General features: G+C 44.2%; 1 protein-coding gene across 1 annotated transcript in view; it reads right to left on the bottom strand.

Annotated features, from left to right (window-relative positions):
• Positions 1-456: 456 nt before the first annotated feature.
• Positions 457-23,755, bottom strand: part of LOC309568103 (uncharacterized protein) — a 111,509-nt gene continuing 88,210 nt past the window's right edge. Inside the window, exons 5-6 of the mRNA XM_082273699.1 lie at positions 4,762-4,798; positions 457-555 (exon numbers count right to left, since the gene is read on the bottom strand). Coding sequence (XP_082129825.1) covers positions 531-555; positions 4,762-4,798 — 62 coding nt within the window. The 3' untranslated portion in view covers positions 457-530. The remainder of the gene's footprint in view (positions 556-4,761; positions 4,799-23,755) is intronic.

The following is a 23,755-nucleotide window of genomic DNA, read 5'->3' on the forward strand; positions in this document are numbered from 1 at the left end:
ATTCCATTCTTCAGATGTTTTTTGCTACTATATATATATAGGAGGTTAAAGTAGGCTGTATCAATAATGTCCATCTCCATTCCCCATGGAGTTTGACAACGATGACTGATCCATGACAAGGAGATAGTTGCAAATTTAGCATCTTCTTGGTTTAATGTCTGCCAGAAAAGCACATTGGACATTCCAATCTTGCACTGGTTCGATGTCTCATCCCAGTTTAATTTTTGAAAAGTCGCAAGCAGATGCAGGGCTAGGAGATTTGGAGTTGTTGATCTGGTAGGACCAAGTTACTAATTTGGGCACAGCAAATACAGTGGTAATTGTTGGCTAAGGGGGCAACATCTTGGCATTCAGAAGAGTACAAAATTCAGTCGATATATTCTACAGCTTGAACAATGCTGAATGCCAGTGTTTGCTATCAGCCATGTTATGTTCGAACCATGGCCTAAATTGTCCGTGTTATAGAAAGTTTACCGATTTAAATGGAGTCCAGTGCCCAGCTTTCGGCTTCAAAAGCTCAAATTTTGCTTCTATTCAAATATGTTGGCGACAGTCCTGCGCAAAGATAAGACAGTGTTATAAGGCGTGTATAATCCATCTGCTGGGTCTGTATACTACAAATTATATTATGTTAACATACATAGTGCAACAGAAAACAATTCAGACACTTTTAACAACTGTATATATAAAAGTACAGTAAGTACTTATTAAAGTATTGCTGACTCTTGTGTGACAGTCTAAACTGGTCCCAACTAGGGATAATCGAACTTTTGAAAAGTTCGGTTCGACCAGAACACCCGAATTTCCCAAAAGTTCAGTTCGGATTCCAGAACCCAATTGAAATCAATGGGACCCGAACTTCTGGAATCAAAAAACACAATTTTTAAGCCCTAAAACCAAATAAATGCCCCTAAAAAGTGCCTAGGGTTCTGGGTCATGCCCCAGGGACTATGAATCAGGCAAAAAAAGTTCTTAAAAATTGTCATTTTTGATATATATATATATATATAAATATATATATCTATATATATATAGATATATATATATATATATACTGTATATATGTATACCCCTAACCCAGAATCTGCATAGTGGGATCACCCTGACATGGCAGAGTTCGGTCACCCTGACATGGTAGAGTCAGTTCACCCTAAACTACACTACGGTCACCCTGACATGGCAGAGTCAGTTCACCCTAAACTACACTAAGGTCACCCTGACATGGCAGAGTCAGTTCACCCTAAACTACACTAAGGTCACCCTGACATGGCAGAGTCAGTTCACCCTAAACTACACTAAGGTCACCCTGACATGGCAGAGTCAGTTCACCCTAAACTACACTAAGGTCACCCTGACATGGCAGAGTCAGTTCACCCTAAACTACACTAAGGTCACCCTGACATGGCAGAGTCAGGTCACCTAAACTACACTATGGTCACCCTGACATGGCAGAGTCAGGTCGCCCTAAACTACACCACGGTCACCTTGACACTTAAAGCTATCCCTACAAAAACTAGATTTTTGAATCTAACTATAGTGGTATATAATACCCTAACTACACTGCATATCCCTTTCCTCACACTAATAATTGGAAAATGACACTGGAGCTTTACAAGCAGCAGGAGAAACACAAATGCTTCCACTCTCTTCCACAGCCTCTGTATTACAGTGCTAGAGTTTTGGCGGGGCCATGTTATATAATGGGGTGCGTATTCACTCCTGATTGGCCTCTGGAGCCCGTAGTCACTCTAATCACATTTTACTGATGTTTCTGGGCCAATCATGGGCTTTTAAAGCCCAGTTCCTGTCCCATTGCATTTTGGGCGGTTCTGGTGGCTAAATTCCGAACTTTTACCGCAAAAAGTTCGGAATTCGGACGAATTTCGAACACCCAATGTACGGGTCAAACCGATGGTCGACCCGAACCGTTCGATCATCCCTAGTTCCAACTACATAATGCGAATACCTCATAAATTGAAAAAAAAAACACTGTCTTTATCTTCCCTTAGTAAAAAAAATCCTTCTTTATTTGTTCCTTACGCTCCCCCTCCCAGACACTGCAGGACAACGTAGGAGAATGTCAACAGCGGAGGCATTGCTGTGATTCTAGAATGACCTGGGCAGTGCTAGCAGCTGATTAACAAGCTATAAATTTGTGAATCAGTAGTGACAATTTAATCACAGCTACTGCAACATCTTCTTATCCTACTCTACTGCCAACAGGCACAGCCTCCATGAGGGCAATAACACTGCTCTGGATTCAGGAGCAGCACAGCAATGTTGTTACCTTGTAAACTGGGGTTAGTACCCCTTTAAGGGAGACCCTCCCCTGGGTGGATGCTGTTAGTAGGGCTAGTTTAGTCCCTTATAATATAGAGCCGGAAGAGCCTGGAGCAGAGGGTGAAGGAAAGAAGCTAACGCTAGTATACTGTCATGTAAGCTTGGAGACTTAGGTTGAGAACCCTTCAGGTTAGGCCTGGTATAGGCTCCATTGGAGAACCCACCCAAGAGGACCTACAATAAGGAAACTGGTCAGCAATTCTATGGTAAATTTGAGCCTGACCTGTGCAGTGCTATAGTAAAGAGGCAGATTTGTTTTATGAGAAGAACTGTATGTTTTCTTTCTGCTGCAGCAAAGCATTAAAAAGGCTGAACATGTAGCCATTCCTTTATTTCTGGAGGTGGGACTCAGGACAGGAACATGTGAGTGTTCAAGATGGCAGAGTTTCTCCTTGTTACAGGTGACTGTGTACCCTATCTATGCTAACAACCTCAATACAGGAAACTGCATGAGGTGCGCTTGACCGGCAGAATCAACACGTATTTGTGAAACTTTACAGAGGGGGACTAAGAAAGATGAAGACGCACATACAATTAGGTGCTGAAGCAATTATTTTTTTAAAGTGGTATTAAACCCAAAATCAAAAATGCAATATATTGCAGCAATCCTTAGACTGATCGCTACATCAGTTTTCTTTTTTGAGGCTTTTTTTCCCCTCTGTTTTCATCTAGTGATCTGGCCAGGGACTCGACACCTCCTAGAATGCCCCCACTCTGGACTGTGCCACTGGGGGCAACTTTGGACAGTAGCATTTTCAGTCGGGGGGGGGCTGTTAGATGTAGTAGATGTGTAGATGTAACAAATAGAGTTCAAACTCCGGCTCACACTGAAGTTACATGAGCAGTTACAGCAACATTTTTTACCTTGTGGGATAAAGTTTTTACGTGAATAAATGAAAGCTGATCACCTCTAAAAATCACCTCTATGCTATTTTAGTAACTCTGACTTTCCCACAATGCAATGCTTGCCAGAATTGCATTGCATGGGTGTGCACACCCATGCGATCAGATTAAGGTGCAGGGAAAAAAGGGTCCTACAACATTTTGGTGCAATTGTGGACCCTTTTTTCCCCTGCATCAAAATTGCATGGGTTTGAACACCCATGTGATGTGATTTTTGTCAAGCTCACTGCATTTTGCAATCTGTTTCGAGGATTCAACATGACAAATCACATGCCAAATTGGCACAATGTTAACAGCGCTTCATGTTCCATGAACGATACCCCGAAACAGATTGCAAAATGCAGTGCGCTTGCCAGAATCGCATCACATGGGTGTTCACACCCATGCGATGCAATTAGGTGTGGAGAAAAAAGGGTCCTACAACATTTTGGTGCAAATGTGATGCAATTTGAGCCATACAAAATATATAGCTCAAATTGCATCGCACAGACATCACATGTGATGTGCACAGGAATGCGGTGCGTTTTGGTGCAAATCACATGCAGTGTTCAGCACACACCAGTGTGAACCCAGGCTATGTTCCATGAATGACACCTCGAAACAGAACCCAGGCTTAAAAAATGGAACAAAAAACATTAAAAAAAAAACGCCAGTTAGCAGCGTTTTTTAGCATTTTTCTAGCGTTTATTGGTATTTATTGACGTTAGAGCGTTTTTTCAGGTGAAAAACACCACTTAAAACCCACTAGTGTTTTTTTTTTTTTTTACAGCCTTCGCCTGCCAAAAACTGCTGATAACAGCCTATGTGTGCATGGACACATAGGATAACATGCTGGGGCATTTATTGGCTGTAGAAAAAAATGTTTGATGCCAAAAACAGCCGCTGTAAAAACGTCAAGTGTGCATGAGGCCTTAAAGTCAAAGTAAACCTGGAGTTATGTTTTAAAGTTTAAGTTCACCTTTTGTACCATGCTATATGTTACAATCGCTTTTAGGGTGTAACATGGTGCCATTTTGGAGTCTCAGGCTGGGCTCACGCCTAATAGCGATGTGGCTCACAGCAGGGGTCCAGTGCGTCCCCGTTCTCTGTTTCAGGGACGAATCAGGCCTAAATCTTTGGCTGAATTTGGACCTGAAATGAAGCCAAAGATACACAGGACTCCTGTGCAATTCGCTCCGCAGTAGCCACGGGTCACCCTGCATCCAATTTGCATAAGTGTGAACCCAACCCTAAGCTGGAGGAATTGTTTGCAGGAGACTGACATTGCACCACTGATTGTGGGTACAATTTTTTCTAGACAAAACAAAGCAAAACAAAATCATATATACTGTATATATATATATATATATATATATATATATATATATATATATTTCATGCTAAAAATATGTGCTTTCATGATTATTTTTATAAGATAAAATTAGCCTTTAAGTACATTTTGATGCATAATTCATCCACCAGCATCTATTCCACATTAATAAAATTAAAACCGTGCCATGATTGAAAAGTTGTACTTACTGATATACTGCTCCTGTAATTTCATCTATGTAACTTCCTGCAAAATAAAATAAAGTCACATATAGTTTAAGAACACATCTGCTTCCATAGAAAGGAAATCTACCATTTTTAAAGTGTAGATGTAGAAGTGAGCTGCAAAATGATACATGCCCTAATGCCATTTTGCAATTTTTAACATATTCATCAATATCGCTTCAGACATTCTGCTTGCTTGTTTTAGTAATAAATGGTCACTTTCTCTATTGGGTGATGGGCAGCCCATGGGCCCATTGGTTTTATTCTTGTCAGGGTCACTATCTCCTTGGGGTTTATATGTTCTCCCCTTGTTAGTGGCTTCTAGGTTCCCCAGTTTCCCACAAATAAAATACTGAAAAATGAGTTGGCTTCCATCTGTAGACTGTCCCTGGTATAACTTTATGCCGGCCGGAAGGATATTAGTGTGTAAACTTCTCTGGGGACAGGCACTGAATTGAGTGGTAATCTGTAAAGAGCTGCATAGTTTTTGGTGCTAGATAAATGAAATAAAACAAGTGATGTGATTCTAATCAGAAGAACTGATCCTCCAATCCCTTCCTGCAGGTGAAGATATGGAAGTGATGCTGTTGTGGAGATCACTGGAATGTGTTGAAAATGTTGGCAATTTTATTTGGAGATCACTTTATCAGTTGCTTGTATTTCACAGTGGATGCAGGGCCCTGCCCATATATAACTTTGTTGTCTTAGGCTGGCCATACATTATACAATTTTCTTGTTCAATTTTCTTTAGATTTACCTTAAACTATGTAGTGCAGGGACCTGCCTGAATGCATAAAAATTAAAGGAGGACATGCATTACTGGAACCATGTCATGTGGTCTGATGAAACCAAAATAAACTTGTTTGGTTCAGATGGTGTCAAACGTGTGTGGTGGCAACCAGGTGAGAAGTACAAAGACAAGTGTGTCTTACCTACGGTCAAGCATGGTGGTGGGAGTGTCATGGTCTGGGGCTGCATGAGTGCTGCCGGCACTGGGGAGCTACAGTTCATTGAGGGAACCATGAGTGCCAACATGTACTGTGACATACTGAAGCAGAGCATGATCCCCTCCCTTTGGAGAATGGGCTGCAGGGCAGTATTCCAACATGATAACGATCCCAAACACACCTCCAAGGCAACCACTGCCTTTCTAAAGAAGCTGAGGATAAAGGTGATGGACTGGCCAAGTTTGCCTCCAGACCTAAACCCTATTGAGCATCTGTGGGGCATCCTCAAACAGAAAGTGGAGAAGCGCAAGGTCTCTAACATCCACCAGGTCCATTAAGTTCTCATGAAGGAGTGGAAGAGGACTCCAGTGGCAACCTGTGAACACCATGCCCAAGAGGGTTAAGGCAGTGCTGGAAAATAATGGTGGTCACATAAAATATTGACACATTGGGCCCAATTTGTACATTTTAGTTTAGGGGTGTACTCACTTTTGTTGCCAGCGGTTTAGACATTAACCGGTTGCCGACCGCCGCAAGTACATATACTGCGGCGGTCAGCCCAGGCCAGGCAAAGTGACGTATATATACGTCACTTGCCTGTCACTTCCTTGTGAGCCAATAGCGGGCGCCCGCGGAGGCGCGCGCCCGCCACGGCTCGTTCCCTAGGAAGTCCGTGCATGTCGTCGGTGGAGAGGGAGAAAGGCAGGCGGCTGATGTAAACAAGCCGCCTGTCATGCTCCCCTGTGTAGGAATGGTTATCATACGATTCTACTATGTAGGACCGTTGATCACTGTTCCTACACTAGTAGCCATGTCCAATCACAGTTAGAAGCACGCCCCTAGGGACACACTTAACCCCTCCTTCCCCAATAAAGTTAACCCCTTCCCTGCCAGTGTCATTTTGCAGTAACAGTGCATATATATAGCACTGATTAGTGCAGTAATGTCACTGGTAACCCCAAAAGTGTCAAAAATGTCAGTCAAGGGTCCGATCTGTCCGCCGCAATGTCGCAGTACCGCAAAAAAAATCGCAGATCGCCGCCATTACGCGTTAAAAAAACAACAACAAAAATGACAAAAATCTTTCCCTTAGTTAGTAAACGCAATAACTTTTGCGCAAACCAATCAAAATACGCTTTTTGCGATTTTTTTTACCAAACATATGGTAAAAAAAAAAAAATTGGCCCAAAATGTTATAAAATTTAGATTTTTACTTTTTTTTGGGGGGAATTTCAAATAAAAAAATGTGAAAAATATTGTTATTTTTGCAAAATTGACGCTCTTTTTTTGTTTATAGCGCAAAAAGTAAAAATCGTACAGGTGATCAAATACCTCCAAAGGAAAGCTCTGTTTGTGGGAAAAAAAGGACATCAAATTTGTTTAGGTACAGCGTCGCACGACCGCGCAATTGTCCGTTAAAGTCACAAAGTGCCGAAGCGCAAAAAAAACCCTGGTCGGAATGGGGGTAAAATCTTCCGGGGCTTAAGTGGTTAATGACTGTGTGTTGAGTATTTTTGAGGGGACAGCAAATATACACTGTTATACAAGCTGTACACTCACTACTTTACATTGAAGCAAAGTGTTATTTCTTCAGGCCCCGTTCACATAGGGGCGACGCTACTTCGCACCGCAACCTCCGAGGTCGCGGTGCAAGCAGCGCGCCGCAACCTCGGAGCGGCCGCCACGGACTTCATAACATTGAAGTCTATGGCGGTCGCCTCCTGGTCGCCCCAAAGAAGCTCCGGACCCTTTTTCTAAGTCGGAGCGACTTGTGTCGCTCCTATTAGAACGGGTCCGCAGCTTCCCTATGGGAGGCGACCTACGGTGACCTGTGAGGCGACCAGGTCGCCTCACAGGTCGCCCCAGTGTGAACCTGGGTGTTGTCACATGAAAAGATATAATAAAATATTTACAAAAATGTGAGGGGTGTACTTACTTTTTTGAGATACTGTATATATGTACCTACTTTCAGCCTGCTCTTGTCTGGTCATGTGATCCGGCTGCTCTGTATCAGCCAGAGGCAGCTGCAGGGGGGAAAAGGGAACGCCAGTGGCTGGGACATGGGAGTCTATGGGTAATTTAACCGCTTCTATGCATTCCCAACCATTCTCTAGTGCTCTCTCCTCTCCCTTGTAGCCAGACACAGGGGATCACTTGACCGGACCGGAACTGGCTCAGGAGTATATACATGTTTTACACAGGTTATTTAGCATAAGTGTTAAGACTAGCCAGGTAGGTTAAGCCTGGAATTCTACAATAAATTTGAACCTAAATCTTAAAGTGGAGCTTCAGTCAGAAAGTCCTGCTAGATCACTTCAGGCTGGCCCCTTTTGAATTTATAGCTATGTAAACATTAAAAATAGGTGTCTATGTAGTGTTTAAAATCCAGTAGCATCTGGACATGTTAGGCATTTTTAGTTTGTAGAGGCCGATCTGCTGACAGAGGAATTAACCCCCCCCCCCTATCATTTACAGCCAAGGAAACTGCTTGTGTTTGATCTGTTGACAAGTGCAATGGTGCTGCACATGTGATCAGTTATGACACTAGCAGTTTCGTGGTTTGACAGTTTGGTTGCGAACACAAGAAAAAGAGACAGTTAGCAATCCTGCATTCCAAGAATGTATTGTAACTGTTTTTTGAAACCCTTAAATCAATGGGTTTAGTTCCGCCTTATGATTTACTGCTGTTCAGGGGCTCTAGGCTTCAGCAAAATGGTAGCCTCCAGCATTGCTCACGTTTCTTCTCAATTTACAGCACATACTCATTTTGGTAGCATGATTGTTGTGGAATGTATTTTCTTTGCTAAAGAACATTTTTTTTTTATCACGTTTCTATGGGTAAAGTTCTGCTTTAAATTGATCCTAAATGCCTAAACTCAACCCTGAGTTTGTACCTCCTGTAAATCTCTAATTACTGTAAATCTCAGACAAAGTAATGTTATCTGACATGGATGCAATGCCAAGCCACTGCAAGCAAAGCCAACAGAATACTGGGATGCACTGGGAAAAAGGGGATTCACTCCAGAAATAAAGAGATTATTCTTCCACTCTACAAAACTCTGGTCCGGCCACATCTGGAGTATGCTGTCCAGTTCTGGGCACCGGTCCTCAGGAAGGATGTGCTGGAACTGGAGAAAGTCCAGAGAAGGGCAACGAAAATAATTAGGGGAATGGAGGACATCGGCTATGAGGAAAGACTACAAGCACTGAACTTATTCTCTCTGGAGAAGAGACGATTGAGGGGGGATATGATATCAATGTACAAATACTGTACTGGCGACCCTAGCATATGGAAAAACCTATTCAGAGAAAGGGAATACAATAAGACACGTGGCCACTCACTAAAACTAGAGGAAAGGCGGTTTAACCTTAAAATACGCAGGGGGTTCTTCACTGTAAGAGCAGTAAGAATGTGGAATTCTCTTCCGCAAACAGTCGTATCAGCAGGGAGCATCGATAGTTTCAAAAAACTATTAAATGGGCACCTTAAAGACCACAACATACAGGGGTATACCATGTACGGTTAACAGCAAACACACACACACATCATAGGTTGAACTGGATGGACTGATGTCTTTTTTCAACCTCACTAACTACTGTATGTAACTATGTAAAGTATAAGTTGAAAATTATATTCAAGGAAAGCTTTAGCATATTTACAAGGCACCTAATTATATTTGAATAATATAATTATCATTGATAATTAATAATAATTATCATTCAAACACTATCTTGGTTGCTGTCAAGTTGCACTTTGTTCTGTTTTACAATAAGCCAAAGATGACGCTTGTGTTGGGTTGTCAAGGTTGTCAGGTATGTTGGCATCCTGGCACAGTTTCATTCTTTACACTGGACCTTTTCAAGAATAGGAACAAGCATCTGTATAATGAATATATACACCAGGTAAGAGTGGCCTTTGCAGAAGGGCATCCAGGAGAAGGATTTCCTAACAAGTTTCTTTTTTTTTTTTTTGGTCCAGGCATTTCAAGCAAATTTTCTGCTGATGATAATTAGGCTCCTAGTAAGCTAAAGCTGTCCTTGCATTACATTTTCAGCTTGATAGTATATTACTATTACACTGTTGTTCAATGTGAATATACTGTATTCATGCCAGATAACATGGACTGAAACCTTTAGTTGCTAGTATGCTATACAACAAAATGGCCACTAGAGGGAAATGTACTCACATGTCATGAAAAGCTAGCACTTGCCAGCTTTAGCAACCTTTGTGTCTATCTTTGTGTAACTATCTACCAATGACAACCATTCAGAATTATAGAATAATTTTTAAACCTGAACAGTAAAAATATTATCTGCAAAAGGAAACATTAAATGTAGTTTATAGTACATGTGTATACATTATTCATCTATCATACCCTTAAAGTTGAACTCCAGGTATGATCTTAACTACACCCCTCAAATTTTGGTAAATATTTTCTTATATCTTTTCATGTAACAACACTGAATAAATTACACTTTGCTACAATGTAAAGTAGTAAATGTACAGTTTGTATAACAGTGTAAATTTGCTGTCCACTCAAAATAACTCAACACACAGCCATTAATGTCTAAACCGCTAGCAAAAAAAGTGAGTACACCCCTAAGTGAAATATGTCCAAATTTGGCCCAAAATGTCAATATTTTGTGTGGTCACCATTATTTTCCAGCACTACTGTAACCCTCTTGGGCACGGAGTTCACCAGAGTATCACAGGCTGCCACTGGTGTCCTCTTCCACTCCTCTATGACGACATCACAGAGCCGGTGGATGTTATAGACCATGGGTGTCCAACCTTTTGGCTTCTCTGGGCCACATTGAGTGTAGAGAAATTTTTTCGGGCAACATATAAAATATGTACTATAGTTAAGGTAAGTAATAAAACGCTGCCGCGCGCCACCCCCCCCCCCCCTCGCACTAATTTAACACAACTAGAGGATGATCAAATGAAATGGAATTCAGTATACAGAGGAACACTCTAACCACCATGACCACTTCAGTGATTTGATAATTGTTGAGATGGTTAGAGGTTGTGGACATGGTACAGGAGATGAACAGAGACTGCGGCCATGGTACAGGAGATGGTCAGAGAATGCGATCATGGTAAAGGAGCTGGTCAGAGACTGCGATCATGGTACAGGAGCTAGTCAGAGACTGCGGGCATGGTACAGGAGCTAGTCATTGAGCTGGTCAGAGGCTGTGGTCATGTTACAGGAGCTGGTCAGAGGCTGCGGTCATGGTACAGGAGCTGGTCAGAGGCTGCGGTCATGGCACAGGAGCTGGTCAGAGGCTGCGGTCATGGCACAGGAGCTGGTCAGAGGCTGCGGTCATGGCACAGGAGCTGGTCAGAGACTGGGGTCATAGTACAAGAGCTGGTCAGAGGCTGTGGTCATGGTACAGGAGCTGGTCAGAGGCTGGGGTCATGGTACAAGAGCTGGTCAGAGACCGCGGTCATGGCACAGGAGCTGGTCAGAGGCTGCGTCATGGTACAAGAGCTAGTCAGAGACCGCGGTCATGGCACAGGAGCTGGTCAGAGGCTGCGATCATGGTACAGGAGCTGGTCAGAGGCTGGGGTCATGGTACAAGAGCTGGTCAGAGGCTGCGGTCATGGTACAGGAGCTGGTCAGAGGCTGCGGTCATGGCACAGGAGCTGGTCAGAGGCTGCGGTCATGGCACAGGAGCTGGTCAGAGGCTGCGGTCATGGTACAGGAGCTGGTCAGAGGCTGCATAGACATGGTAGTTTCCTCCTATGTCCTCCTTACCTCTAAACATCAGGGTCCTCCTGTGCTGTCCCCTTTTCACCCCTCCACAGGTACATCACTGTGTCCTCCGACCTCTGCCCCCTTTATGGCTGCAATATTGTCCCCCTCACTCAGATGAGTGTCTGTCTTCCTCACTGCGAGCCAGTCCTCCTTCTCTGCTGTGGCGGTGAGGTCCACCGAAAACGATTGAGTGCATTTCATTTAAAAATTGCGCCATTACTCAACTGCGCATGCACCTGCCCGGCCGTGCTTGTACAAGCAGGCATCGGAAATGGCGCATGCGCACTTACAATGTCGGCCCGTCGACCATCTTTTTTACGGGCACCACTGCCCGTAACGGGCATTTACGGGCAGCCCGGAAATTAGCGAGAGGATGGCAACACTGCGGGAGACTGTCTGGAGTTCCGCGGCCAGTGGGCCGCATTGCCTGCGGCTCCGGGCCGCAGGTTGGACATGCCTGTTATAGACCTTGCGCTTCTCCACCTTCCATTTGAGGATGCCCCTCAGATGCTCAATAGGGTTTAGGTCTGGAGACATGCTTGACCAGTCCATCTCCTTTTCCCTCAACTTCTTTAGCAAAGCATTGGTCATCTTGGAGGTGTGTTTGGGGTGGTTATCATGATGGAATACTGCCCTGCGGCTCAGTCTCTGAAGGGAGGGGATCAGGCTCTGCTTCTGTATGTCACAGTACATGTAATCCATGTCCTTAGTCTGCTTGTCTTCAGCAAACTGTTTACGGGCTTTCTTGTGCATCATCTTTAGAAGAGGCTTCCTTCTGGGACGACAGCCATGCAGACCATTTTGGTGCAGTTTGCGGTGTATGGTCTGAGCACTGACAGGCTGACAGGCTGACCCCCCACCCCTACAACCTCTGCTCATGCTGGCAGCACTCATACGTCTATTTCCCAAAGACAACCTCTGGATATGACGCTGAGCACATGCACTCAACATCTTTGGTCGACCACGGCGAGGCCTTTTCTGAATGGAACCTGTCCTGTTAAACTGCTGTATGGTCTTGGTCACCGTACTGCAGCTCAATTTCAATGTCTTGGCAAACTTCTTATAGCCTAGGCCAACTTTATGTAGAGCAGCAATTTTTTTTTCAGATTCTCAGGGAGTTCTTTGCCATGAGGTGCCATGTTTAACTTCCAGTGACCAGTATGAGATAGTGAAAGCGATAACACCAAATTTAACACACCTACTCCCTATTCACACCTGAGACCTTGTAACACTAATGAGTCTGGCCTTCTTATGAATTTAATTGGTCAAAAATACGAGTTTGGGATTTAAGTGCGGAAATATTAGCCGGAGAAGGGATTGAGGCACACACATCTGTCACAGAAGGGTCTGGGATGTGGTCTTAAAGCGATTAATGCTTCTTGTAAAGGTAGAACGGATGTGTAATTTGAATGTCTCAACGGTTCCCCTGTTATTCTTAAAATAAAAGTCCCATTCGCGAGGTAGATCCTCCTGATCCGCCAGGGCAGAGAGCCAAAAAGGGTGAAGGCGCCATGGGCGAGGTGCGACTTGATGTGCTAGTTTGAATGTTGCCCAGTATGGGGCGTGGTCCGAAAGGGATCTGGGCTCAAAGCCCATGTCTTGTGGAGTGTGTTGCAGAAAAACATGAGAACAAGCGAGTGTCAGGGTGTTGGTATCGCCAGGTGTCTGTGAGTGCAAAATCTCTAAGTAGGCGGTCCAGGCGGGTAGTGTTAGGTAAGGAGGGGGTCGGAGTATAATGTAGGCAGTCCAAAAGTGGGTTAAGGACCATATTAAAATCGCCTAACCAAAGTGCAGGGATGGAGGGGTGCTGGGCCATGAATGACACACCCTCATTAATCACCTTAGAGTTAAATGGAGGAGGGATATAGCAGGCCAGGATCAGTCTAGCGTATAAGGTCACATGCATAAAAACAAACCTGCCCTGGGGATCTGTGTGTATAGAAAGAATTGTCATCTGAACTGTTTTGGTAACAAGAACTGAGACACCTCTGGAGTAGGGAGTGTGGGTGGCATGGTAAGTCCATCCTATCCAGGGGCGCCTCAATGCGAGTTGGGGTTGGCCCGTGATATGGGTTTCCACCAAAACCACTGTGTCGGCCCTGTAGGATTTATGACACTAAAGTATAGCGGAATGCTTAAATTTATCCACGGACATTCCACGTGAGAAATTTTAAGGTGGCTATCTAGGGGAGGTGACATATATCAGGAAGATGGACACATCGACAGCTCCCAGGTCAGGCTCGCACAAATACCAGTACACCAGTAGAAAAGCATAGAACTCAACCAGCAGGCTATGTAACATATAGTACCATAAATAAAGCAAGGCATCACAGATAAACAGTGTAACACAAAAATAATCAATATTCCCCCACCCCGACCTCCGCTGCCCCAACTGTGCGGGGGCATGAGACACAAAATGGGTGCATCGACAGCATACATCTAGGTAACAATGTGAGGCCGTACAGACGGCATAAACTATATCACTAGTAAAGAAAAAAGCCATCTCCTCACTAAAACTAATATCTAGATGGGATGAACAATCGCTGGTTGGTGAAAGAAAAAACTTTAGCAGGACGCACAGTATAGTCAGTGTGCTAATTCAACAGTAGAGAGGGGCTGGATTGCTCCTGTAGCATATTGCCGGTGCATGAGAACGGAGGAATGAGGGCAGGAGTAGAGTACAGTAGACAGGCCTCAGTACCCATGTGGTAACTGTAACAGTATATTGTGATGCCCATACAGGGTTACGGTCAAAGGAAAGTCCCGGTCAGGGACAAATGGAAAAGAAAAACCAAGGAGGATGGGAATAAAAAAGACAAAAAAAAGGGGGATAAGCAGGGCAAATGTGGGTAGGTCATAGGAAAGAAACAAAAAAAAAGACTCAGGCCACTCAGAAGTCCCTGCAACGTCCGAACAGCCAGCTTCCACTCACCAAACTGGAAACCGTACTGTATATAGGGGGTGACATGGTCCATAGAACGGCGGCTCCAGTCTGGCAAAAAGGCCTCAAAGTAGAGCCAGGGAGGGTAGATCCACAGCGACAGGTATCATCATACTCACAACTACCAGAGAGGACAGTTCTACGCTGGGTGGTTTCTTGTTGCGTCCCTTTGGTCCAGCCAGTCTGAAGCAAGATCAGGGTCATCAAAGAAGTGTGCACGATCATAGCAAATCACTCCTGACCGGGCTGGGAACAGCATGGCATATTTCAGGTGGTGTCGTTTAACTTCAGTGAAGCGGGATCTTTGCTTTTGGACTTCCGCTGAGAACTCAGGGAATGCTGCAATATGGCCATTTTGGAATGGGATGTTGCCGTGTTCTTGGGTCAATCGCAGGATTGCATCACGGTCATGATAATTGAGCAGGTTTGCAATAAAGGTTTGAGGTGGTGCACCTTCAGGGGGACGATGAGCTGGCATACGATGTGCGCGCTCGACAGTAAAAGTAGCAGAAAAAGCATCCCTGCTATATGTAGTAGTGAGAAGGTTTTCCAAGAAAGTGGCAGAGTCAGTCCCCTCAGCACCCTCAGGGAGCCCAATAAACCGCAAATTACACCAGCAAGCCCTATTTTCCAGGTCATCTTGCTTCTGGGCTAGTTGCTGCAGCAGCCTCTGGATGGATTCAGTAGTGTGCTGTAAGGGGTGAATGATGTCATCTGCACGGCCAAGCCTTACCTCTGTCTCAGTCACTCTCTCCCTTAATTTGGTCATATCTTGCCGAATGAGGGATATATCTATCTTTACCTCCTCGATCTTAGTTGTCAGTGTAGCCTGACATGTGGAGATTGCCTCCAGGAACCAGTTAGTGTCTGCTGTAGTGGCCTCCGAGGCAGAGGTGATATCTTCCCTCTCTGGGTCTCGCTCTTGACGGCAGAACTTCTCGAGCTGTGAAGCAGACGGAGGCCACTTTCCTGGGTGGAGACATGATGCGGGAGGAGAAGGCGTCTGTCCCGAGTTGACCGAGCGATGTAGAACGGGTAATGGGCACACAGGATAGTAGTTACAGGATATCACAGGAGCTGAGCTCAGCACATGTGCGTCCTACTCCATCGCCGTCCAGGCCACACCCCTAACACTAATGAGTCACAACACCGGGGAAGGAAAAATGGCTAAATGAGCCCAATTTTGACATTTTCACTTAGGGGTGTACTCACTTTTGTTTCCAGTGGTTTAGACATTAATGACTGTTTGTTGAGTAATTTTGAGGGACCGTTATACAAGCTGTACACTCACTACTTTACATTGTAGCAAATTGTCATTTCTTCAGTGTTGTAACATGAAAAGATATAATAAAATATTTACAAAAATGTGAGGGATGTACTCACTTTTGTGGGATACTGTACATTGGTCCAGTTTGGACCAATGTAAGTATGCATATTTTCTTAGCCAAGGGACTGTTGGGGAAGCTGCTAATCACTGTAGTATCTGGATGTAGCGCTCTCTAGCTAGTGTGCTAGTGCATATAGTTAGCTGTTAGTGTACGTAAATTGGTTTGGCTGAGAGCCAGGCTTGGGTTGAAATTGGGTCAATGTTGAGTGACTCAGGGAGGCTGGATGACTCAGCAGACAGCTGTTCTGGTGCCTCCCCATGTTTTCTGGAACCTTGGAGAAGGTTCTAGGTGTAGTGGGTGAAAGCTAGGGGGGTTGTTTGGCATATTTACGAGGTCTCTGACTAATCCCCAGCAATAATGGGCTGGAAGGAATTAGGAACTTCATAAATAAGCATGAGTCATGCCAGCAGGACAGTCGGCCTGGGGCTCAGGAGCGGAAAGAATCCTTTGCTGGAAGCATGGGAGCAAGTGAGAGGACAGCAGGAGCAGGTGAGCACTCCTGGGAGATCTTCTGAGAGTCAGCCGGGTGGGCTGGTGAGTGTCAGTCTGGAGGACTCTGGGAGAAGTTAGCCTGGTGGGCTAGTGAAAGGGGCAGCTGCAGCCAGCAGGGCTGGCAGGGCCTGAAGAGGTGCAGTGACCACATAGAGGAAGCACTGGGAAAGTGTGAGCTGTGTCACTCTACCTGTTCTCTAAGTATAGGGGCTTCGAGTCCCTGCCTGTAATGGGCCTTTGCTACAAAACCACAACAGGGTGACATAGCTGGGTTTCTGCAAGCAAGAGTGTGCTGGAGGAAGAAGAGGAGCTGTATATAGAGTCTGCATATAGGACTGTATATAGGAAAAGATGTCCCTGAGGTTTGTTTGAAGTCAAGTGGGCATCCCATAAACTCCCATCCCTATCCAAGTTTGTTCCCTGACTCTGGAGTGACTGGGAAAATTTGGTGTGCCTGGCTGTGCAGGGTGGGGAATTCCACTTTACTTTTGGCTCCTTAGGGGTGCACTACATTTGGGGGCTTGTCCGGGATATCGCCAATGGCAACCTGCATAGCTGTTGCTCCTAGCAACCAAAGATTCATCGAGCCAGGGGACTGTGTTTTGCTTCAGGACCTCTGTGAGGGTTAAAACCAAGAAAACTGACTCATATGCTCTACCTATTTGTGACTGTGTGCTCAAGTCAAGTGTAGTTGTCCATAGCAACCAGCGGGAGCTGCTGCTGCATTAGTGCTGCACCGCATACCCAGTTGCCCCAACCGCAGCTGGGATGGGCACTTGTGCTTAAAACATGCTATTTCATGAGAACTGTGCTATGTGCTGTCACCCATAGTAACTGCGGGATTACCCATGGATTACAAAATTTCCAACGGTCTGCTTAAAGTTGAAGAAAGTGACTGTAAGCTGCAATGTCCTGCTCAGAATAGTAAAATGTCTGCTGTTGCCCATGGTGATTGGGGTAAGCCAGCGGGTGTCTGCCGGAGGGGGTCTGTTAATTTGCCAACCACGGCTGATGTTAAGGACTGTCCTAAGCCTGCTAACTACAATGTGACGTGTGTTACAGTCTTTTCTGTTGCTTATGGAAACCACTGTGAATGCTTGCTACCATCTGCTCTCAGTTGTTCTGACACAGTTGGTGCCGAGCGGCATGTCCTGACAAGTCCTACAAGTATCAGCATGTGAATCACACTTATTACAGCCTGTGCCTTCAAGTTTCAGTCCAGTGAACAAGGGGTTACTGCAGAGCATGCACGAACAAGCCTACATTAGACATGTGAGGTGTGTTGTTTTTGTTATTTGTAAATTTGGATGTATCTGAATTACCGAATTACGATATAATCGATTTTAAACAAGTCTGAAAAAGCAAAATAATATTCGGACAAATTTGATTTGAATTCGAAAAAAAATTTGAATCGAAATTGAAAACAAGTTTGAATGGAAATTGAATTTGAACAAATTAGAAATTGATTTTCTAAAGAAGAATACAATTTTATAGAATATATAATAATATTGAATAAAAAAACAAAAGTAAATAGTAAAGTAAACAGTACATAGTATAGAATATAATATAATATAATTTAATAGAATAGAATAATATAAATTAGAATATGAATTAGATTTGAATAGAATAGATTAGAATAGAATCCAAAAAACAATGGAATCCAAAATAGAATAGAAAATAAGAGAAAATAATAGAATAGATTTGAAAACCAATAGAATAAAAAAATATATTAAATTCTTTTCTGAAGATAACCATCTTCAGAAATGCAAATTTTAAATAGAATGAATTTGAATAGAAAAGATTAAAATGGAAAATAATAGAAAAGAATAGAATAGAAAATAAGAGAATAGAACAGAAAAAAATTAAAAAACATTTAATACAGAATAGAATAAAATAGAATACAGGCATACCCCACTTTTAAGTACACAATGGGACCAGAGCATGTATGTAAAACGAAAATGTACTTAAAGTGAAGCAATACCTTTTTTAATTTCTCAATGCATGTAAATACACTAGCTTGACATGGCATTGCTCCCAAACCATGTGATAAGGACACCAAGCTTGGTGAGCATGTTAAGGGGATCCAGGACTATGGCATGGTATATTACCTAGGGCAAGCTGGCCGGCCACAAAACGGATATGTTGTAGTGCTGGGTCCCCTCTCGGTGCTCCCTAAGTTTGGTATCCCTGTCACTTATGGTTTGGGAGCAGTGCCATGTCAAGCTGACCAAGATTTCCTATAAACGCCAATGTTAAAAACCGGAAGTAGTGTCATGCCAAGCTGAACAAGCTGTGTCCTTACTTGCGAGTGTATGTAAAGTGAGTGTACTTAAAGCGGGGTATGCCTGTATAACCATTATATTCTTTCTATTTTATTTTATTCTATTCTATTGATTTTCTATTCTATTCTTTTCTAATCTATTCTCTTATTTTCTATTCTTTTCTATTTTATTCTATTCTATTCTAGTCTATTCTAATGTTTTCTATTTGAATTTTCGGTAGATGGTTAAATATTTTTTTCTATTTTATTTTATTTTGTTTTAATTTTCAAATTGTCAGACAGTCAGTATCAATAGCCTTATGCAACAGCTGCATTTAAATGGAAAACAAATCAAATTTAAATGCGTTTTCGAATACTGATTCAATAACTTTTCTCAAATGCGTTCAGATTTTTTCAAATTCGGTTGAATTTTTCGAATTTGAATACGAAACTAACAAAACTAACTCCAAAAATGAATGAAACTAATGTAACCAATTTAACTAAAAAAAATCTATTTAAATACCAAACTAAAACTAAACAAAATTTTTTTTATTGTCCAGCGCATGGCTAGCCTGCACACCAGAGGGTGGAGTCAGCCCGTCTGGAAGCTTTGGGTCAGAGCCACACCCCAGAGGAGTTCCAATGTGCTTTGCTTGTGGAGAGAGAGCGAGAGAGGAGCAAGATGGTGGAAGGTGCATGTGTGTACCCAGCACTGACCTGGTTGCCTGACATGCAGGAGGTTACACTAGTAGACACCAATTTCCAGTTAGGGCATCGAGGTGGATTCGCCCTTGGGATGATCAAGGGGATGGAGAGGCTGTGTCTACTGTGTCCTGGTTGCAGAATACCGACCATGGTGGTCAGTGCCTGGATCCAGTGCAGGCACTGTGATGAGCTACTACAATGTGGACCTGCAGTCAGGTCTATGCACAGAACAGCAACGGAAGTCCGAGAAGGCTGGAGCGGGCCTTGAAGTATCTGCTAAAAGTGGGGTTGAGTCTGAGGATGGTGAATCTGCCTCGGCCTGCAGCAGTGCTGTATCTTGGCCTAGGCCGACAAGGCCCAGGCCTAGGGTGGCACTTTGCAGGGGGGCAGCAAAAAAGCTGGACCCCGTACAAAAAAAAAAGCCTTCTCCCGGCTTCCACACAAAAAGGGCCCCCTTTTAGTATAGTGCCAGTCCTATGGGGCGAATTGGGCCAGAGGGCAGGGTCCAGGAGGCAAATAAGTCTAGCACCCACACTGCTACCTGCCGGTATGATAATACCGGCGGATGAAGACATTCGGACAGACCGCAGGTGCCGACCACACTTAATACAACTGGCCTGGCGGCCGCCAATGCTCATAGGTGTGGCACTGCAGCCTACCCTCCTCTGTCCCCCAGGTATGGCAGGCATCACGTCAATAATATAATTTAATTTCTTTAAATATCCTTGTCCTTGAGCAAGTATATTGAATTGCATCATATACAATTAAGACTTTTAATTGTATATGATGGCAATAATATTTTGGACCTGCTCACCTCTATCGCAATATGTCACTGGATTAGTAAGATTACTCATATCTTATAAGATATATGGACTTGTGTTTGCTGCCACTGATTATTCCCCTTATTTGTATAATGACAATGGACATCCTAGTCATTATACAAATAAGTGAAATATTCCTATAATTACAATCAGTGGCAGCAAACACAAATCCAAATATCGTAGGCTGCACTAATGGGCACTGATAGGCTGCACTGGTGGCCACCGATGGGGCTGTACTAATGGACACTGATGAGGCTGCACTGATGGACAGTAATGAGGCGGCACTGATAAGGCTGCACTGATGAGGCTGAACTTATGGGCACTGATGAGGCTGAACTTATGGGAACTGATGAGACTGCGCTGATGGGCACTGATACACTATGGTTTTGGTCTGTGGTTTACAGATGACAGAATGGGTCAGAAACAGGAAGGGGTGTGGCCTTTACCGGAAGGGGTGGGTCATTTTTAAATTAGGGGGTGCACAAATTTAGTCAGGCCTAGGACAGCACAAAGACTAAATACACCACTGGCCTGCAGACCGATCGGGAGGTGGTACCTGTAAGTGCTGCCCAGCAGGAGTCAGACGCTACCCCTGAGATGCCGGCCGCACCTGTACACCCTGTCAGCCCCACCTGAAAGGAGCCAGTGCTAAAAGACAGCTCATCTTCATGTGAGTCAGTGGGGAGTGGCAGTGGTGGGTGCATAGACTGGGGGTCGTCCAAACTTCAGGAGGAATTAGGGCCCTTGGATGAAGAGTTTGCAGAGTGGTCATCACTCTGTAGCCCAGAGGAAGAGTAGGAGTGGGGACCTTCTCAGGTGGAAGTGTTGTCCGAGGTGTTGGATGTACCAGGTTCAGCTGAAGGGACCAGAGGACCCGTGCAGATCCCGGTGAGTGTAAGGCAGACATTTCTCAACAGAACCTCTACCACCCAAACCAGAGCAGCTGAGAACAGGCAGCAGGTAGTGAGGTCACCCAAAGCCTGTGTTCTTCCTAGGAAGGGAAAGCCAAGAGAACTGCCAAGGTTTTCCCGGTTCTAACATGAGGTACAGCGATCAACAGCTCTAGAGAGGGGTCTGGATCATTCCTATGTAGGGATGATCGAACTTTTGAAAAAAGCCAGAACACCCGAACTTCCCGAAAGTTTGGGTCCGGATTCCAGAACCCCATTGAAATCAATGGGACCCGAACTTCGGTAATCAAAAAACACAATGTTGAAGCCCTAAAACCCAATAAATGCCCCTAAAAAGTGCCTAGTGTTCTGGGTCATGCCCCAGGGACTATTAATCACACAAAAAAAAGTTCTTAAAAATTGTCGTTTTTGATAGAGAGCCAATTATTGAAAAAATTATTGAAAAAAGAAAAAAGAGATTTCTTTGGATTTAGTGTCTGGGGGGTCTAAAAAGTGTACCTGTGAAGTTTCAGCTCTGTAGCATGTCCAGAACCAGAAAAAAAGATAATTTTTCTTAGAATTTTTAGTAGAGCAGGGATGGGGTTCCGCTCCTTTCACACCTGGGCGTTTTTGTTGCAGGCGTTTATTGGGCATTTTTTGGGCGTCTTTGGAGGCAGGCATGACATCTGAACTTCTGTATAGGGGTATATATACACACACACATATATGTATATATACACATACACACATATAGGTGTGAAAGGAGCGGAACCCCATCCATGCGCTAATGAAATTATTTGCAGGGATGGGGTTCCACTCCTTTCACACCTATATGTGTGTATGTGTATATATATATATATATATATATATATATATATATATATATATATATATGTGTGTGTATATATACCCCTATACAGAAGTTCAGATGTCATGCCTGCCTACAAAGACGCACAAAAAATGCCTGAAAAAACACACCTGGGCGTTTTTGTTGCAGGCGTTTATTGGGCATTTTTTGGGCGTCTTTGGAGACAGGCATGACATCTGAACTTCTGTATAGGGGTATATATACACACACACATATATATGTATATATATATATATATATATATACATAGGATACAGAAGTAAGTGTCAGCCAGTATTGGCCCCAAAAATTAGCCCACATGGGTTTACCTTACAGCTAAGAATGTTGTATTCTGTGGCTGAAGGTACATTAGGCATTCACAGGATACAGAAGTAAGTGTCGGCCAGTATATGCCCAAAAAATTAGCCCACATGGGTTTACCTGACAGCTAAGAATGTTGTATTCTGTGGCTGAAGGTACATTAGGTATTCACAGGATACAGAAGTAAGTGTCAGCCAGTATTGGCCCCAAAAATTAGCCCACATGGATTTACCTGGCAGCTAAGAACGTTGTATTCTGTGGCTGAAGGTACATTAGACATTCAAAGGATACAGAAGTAAGTGTCGGCCAGTATAGGCCCCAAAAATTAGCCCACATGGGTTTAACTGACAGCTAAGAAAGTTGTATTCTGTGGCTGGAGATACATTAGGCATTCACAGAAAAAATAATTGTCGGCCCTGAAAGGCCCCAAAAATTTGCCATTCAATGGACATGAAATGCCTTTTATGCCGCTGTATGTAGCGAAGCCAAGGACCAGGAATTGCTGTGGGTGGATGGCGGTCTGGCGGATATTTGTGGCCTGGGGAATTTCCATGAAACATGGTCTACTGGTCACACGTGTTGAATTCCTCAGAGATCCATGCCTCATTCATTTTTATAAATGTGAGGTAGTCTACACTGTCATGAGCTAGGTGAGTGCGCTTATCGGTCACGATCCCCCCTGCTGCGCTGAACGTCCTTTCGGATAGGACACTGGACGGGGGGCAAGCACCCATTCCATTGCAAATTGTTTAAGCTCTGGCCAGAGGTCAAGCCTGCCCACCCAGTAGTCCAGGGGTTCATCACTCCTCAGAGTGTCCACATCGGCCGTTAACTAGATGTAGTCGGACACCTGTCGGTCTAGGCGTTCCCTGATGCTGGAATCGGAGTACAGCTGTCGATGGGTCAGCTGAAAGAAGGATCTCATATCTGAAGTCACCAAGACATCTTCAAACCGCCCTCTTCTTGCAGGTGTTGTTGGATTGCTACCTGCAACTGTCTCTCTGTGAGTGGAAATTCCTTTGCCAGCGCATGCAAAAGCAGAATGCAGCATTTTCCGCAGCAAGGCCTGGAAGTGCTGCATTCTGACCGCCCTCTGTGATTGTGGTAACATTTCCGCCATTTTTTGTTTGTACCGGGGGTCTAAGTACGTTGCCACCCAGTACTGGTCATTGGCCTTTATGCTTTTTATATGGGGGCCCCCTTAAAACACTGGAGCATGAAGGCCCCCATTCGCACTAAACTGGAAGCAGTGTAGTGGCCTGCTTCCAGCTCATCATCCAGGATAATGTCGTCCTCGTTCTCCTCCCCCCATTCACGGATAACACCAGGGATTCCAGAAAGGTTTAAAGCATGCTCTTCTTGCTCCTCCTCATCCCCCCCAGCACCATCCTCCTCTGACTCCTCTTCAGACTCCTGCTGTTGACTTGTCTCAGATGGAGTAGCACCCACTGGGAATTCATCCAACATTGCGACTTCCTCATCTTCCTGCTCCTGCTCCTCGACGGCTTGATCAATGACACAACGCAATGCATGCTCCAGAAAGAAGGTGTAAGGTACGATGTCACTTATGGCGCCCTGGCCGTGACTGACCAGTTTGGTGATCTCATT

Source organism: Pelophylax lessonae, assembly GCF_965119305.1.
Source record: "Pelophylax lessonae genome assembly, chromosome: 12".
Taxonomy (NCBI): Eukaryota; Metazoa; Chordata; class Amphibia; order Anura; family Ranidae; genus Pelophylax; species Pelophylax lessonae.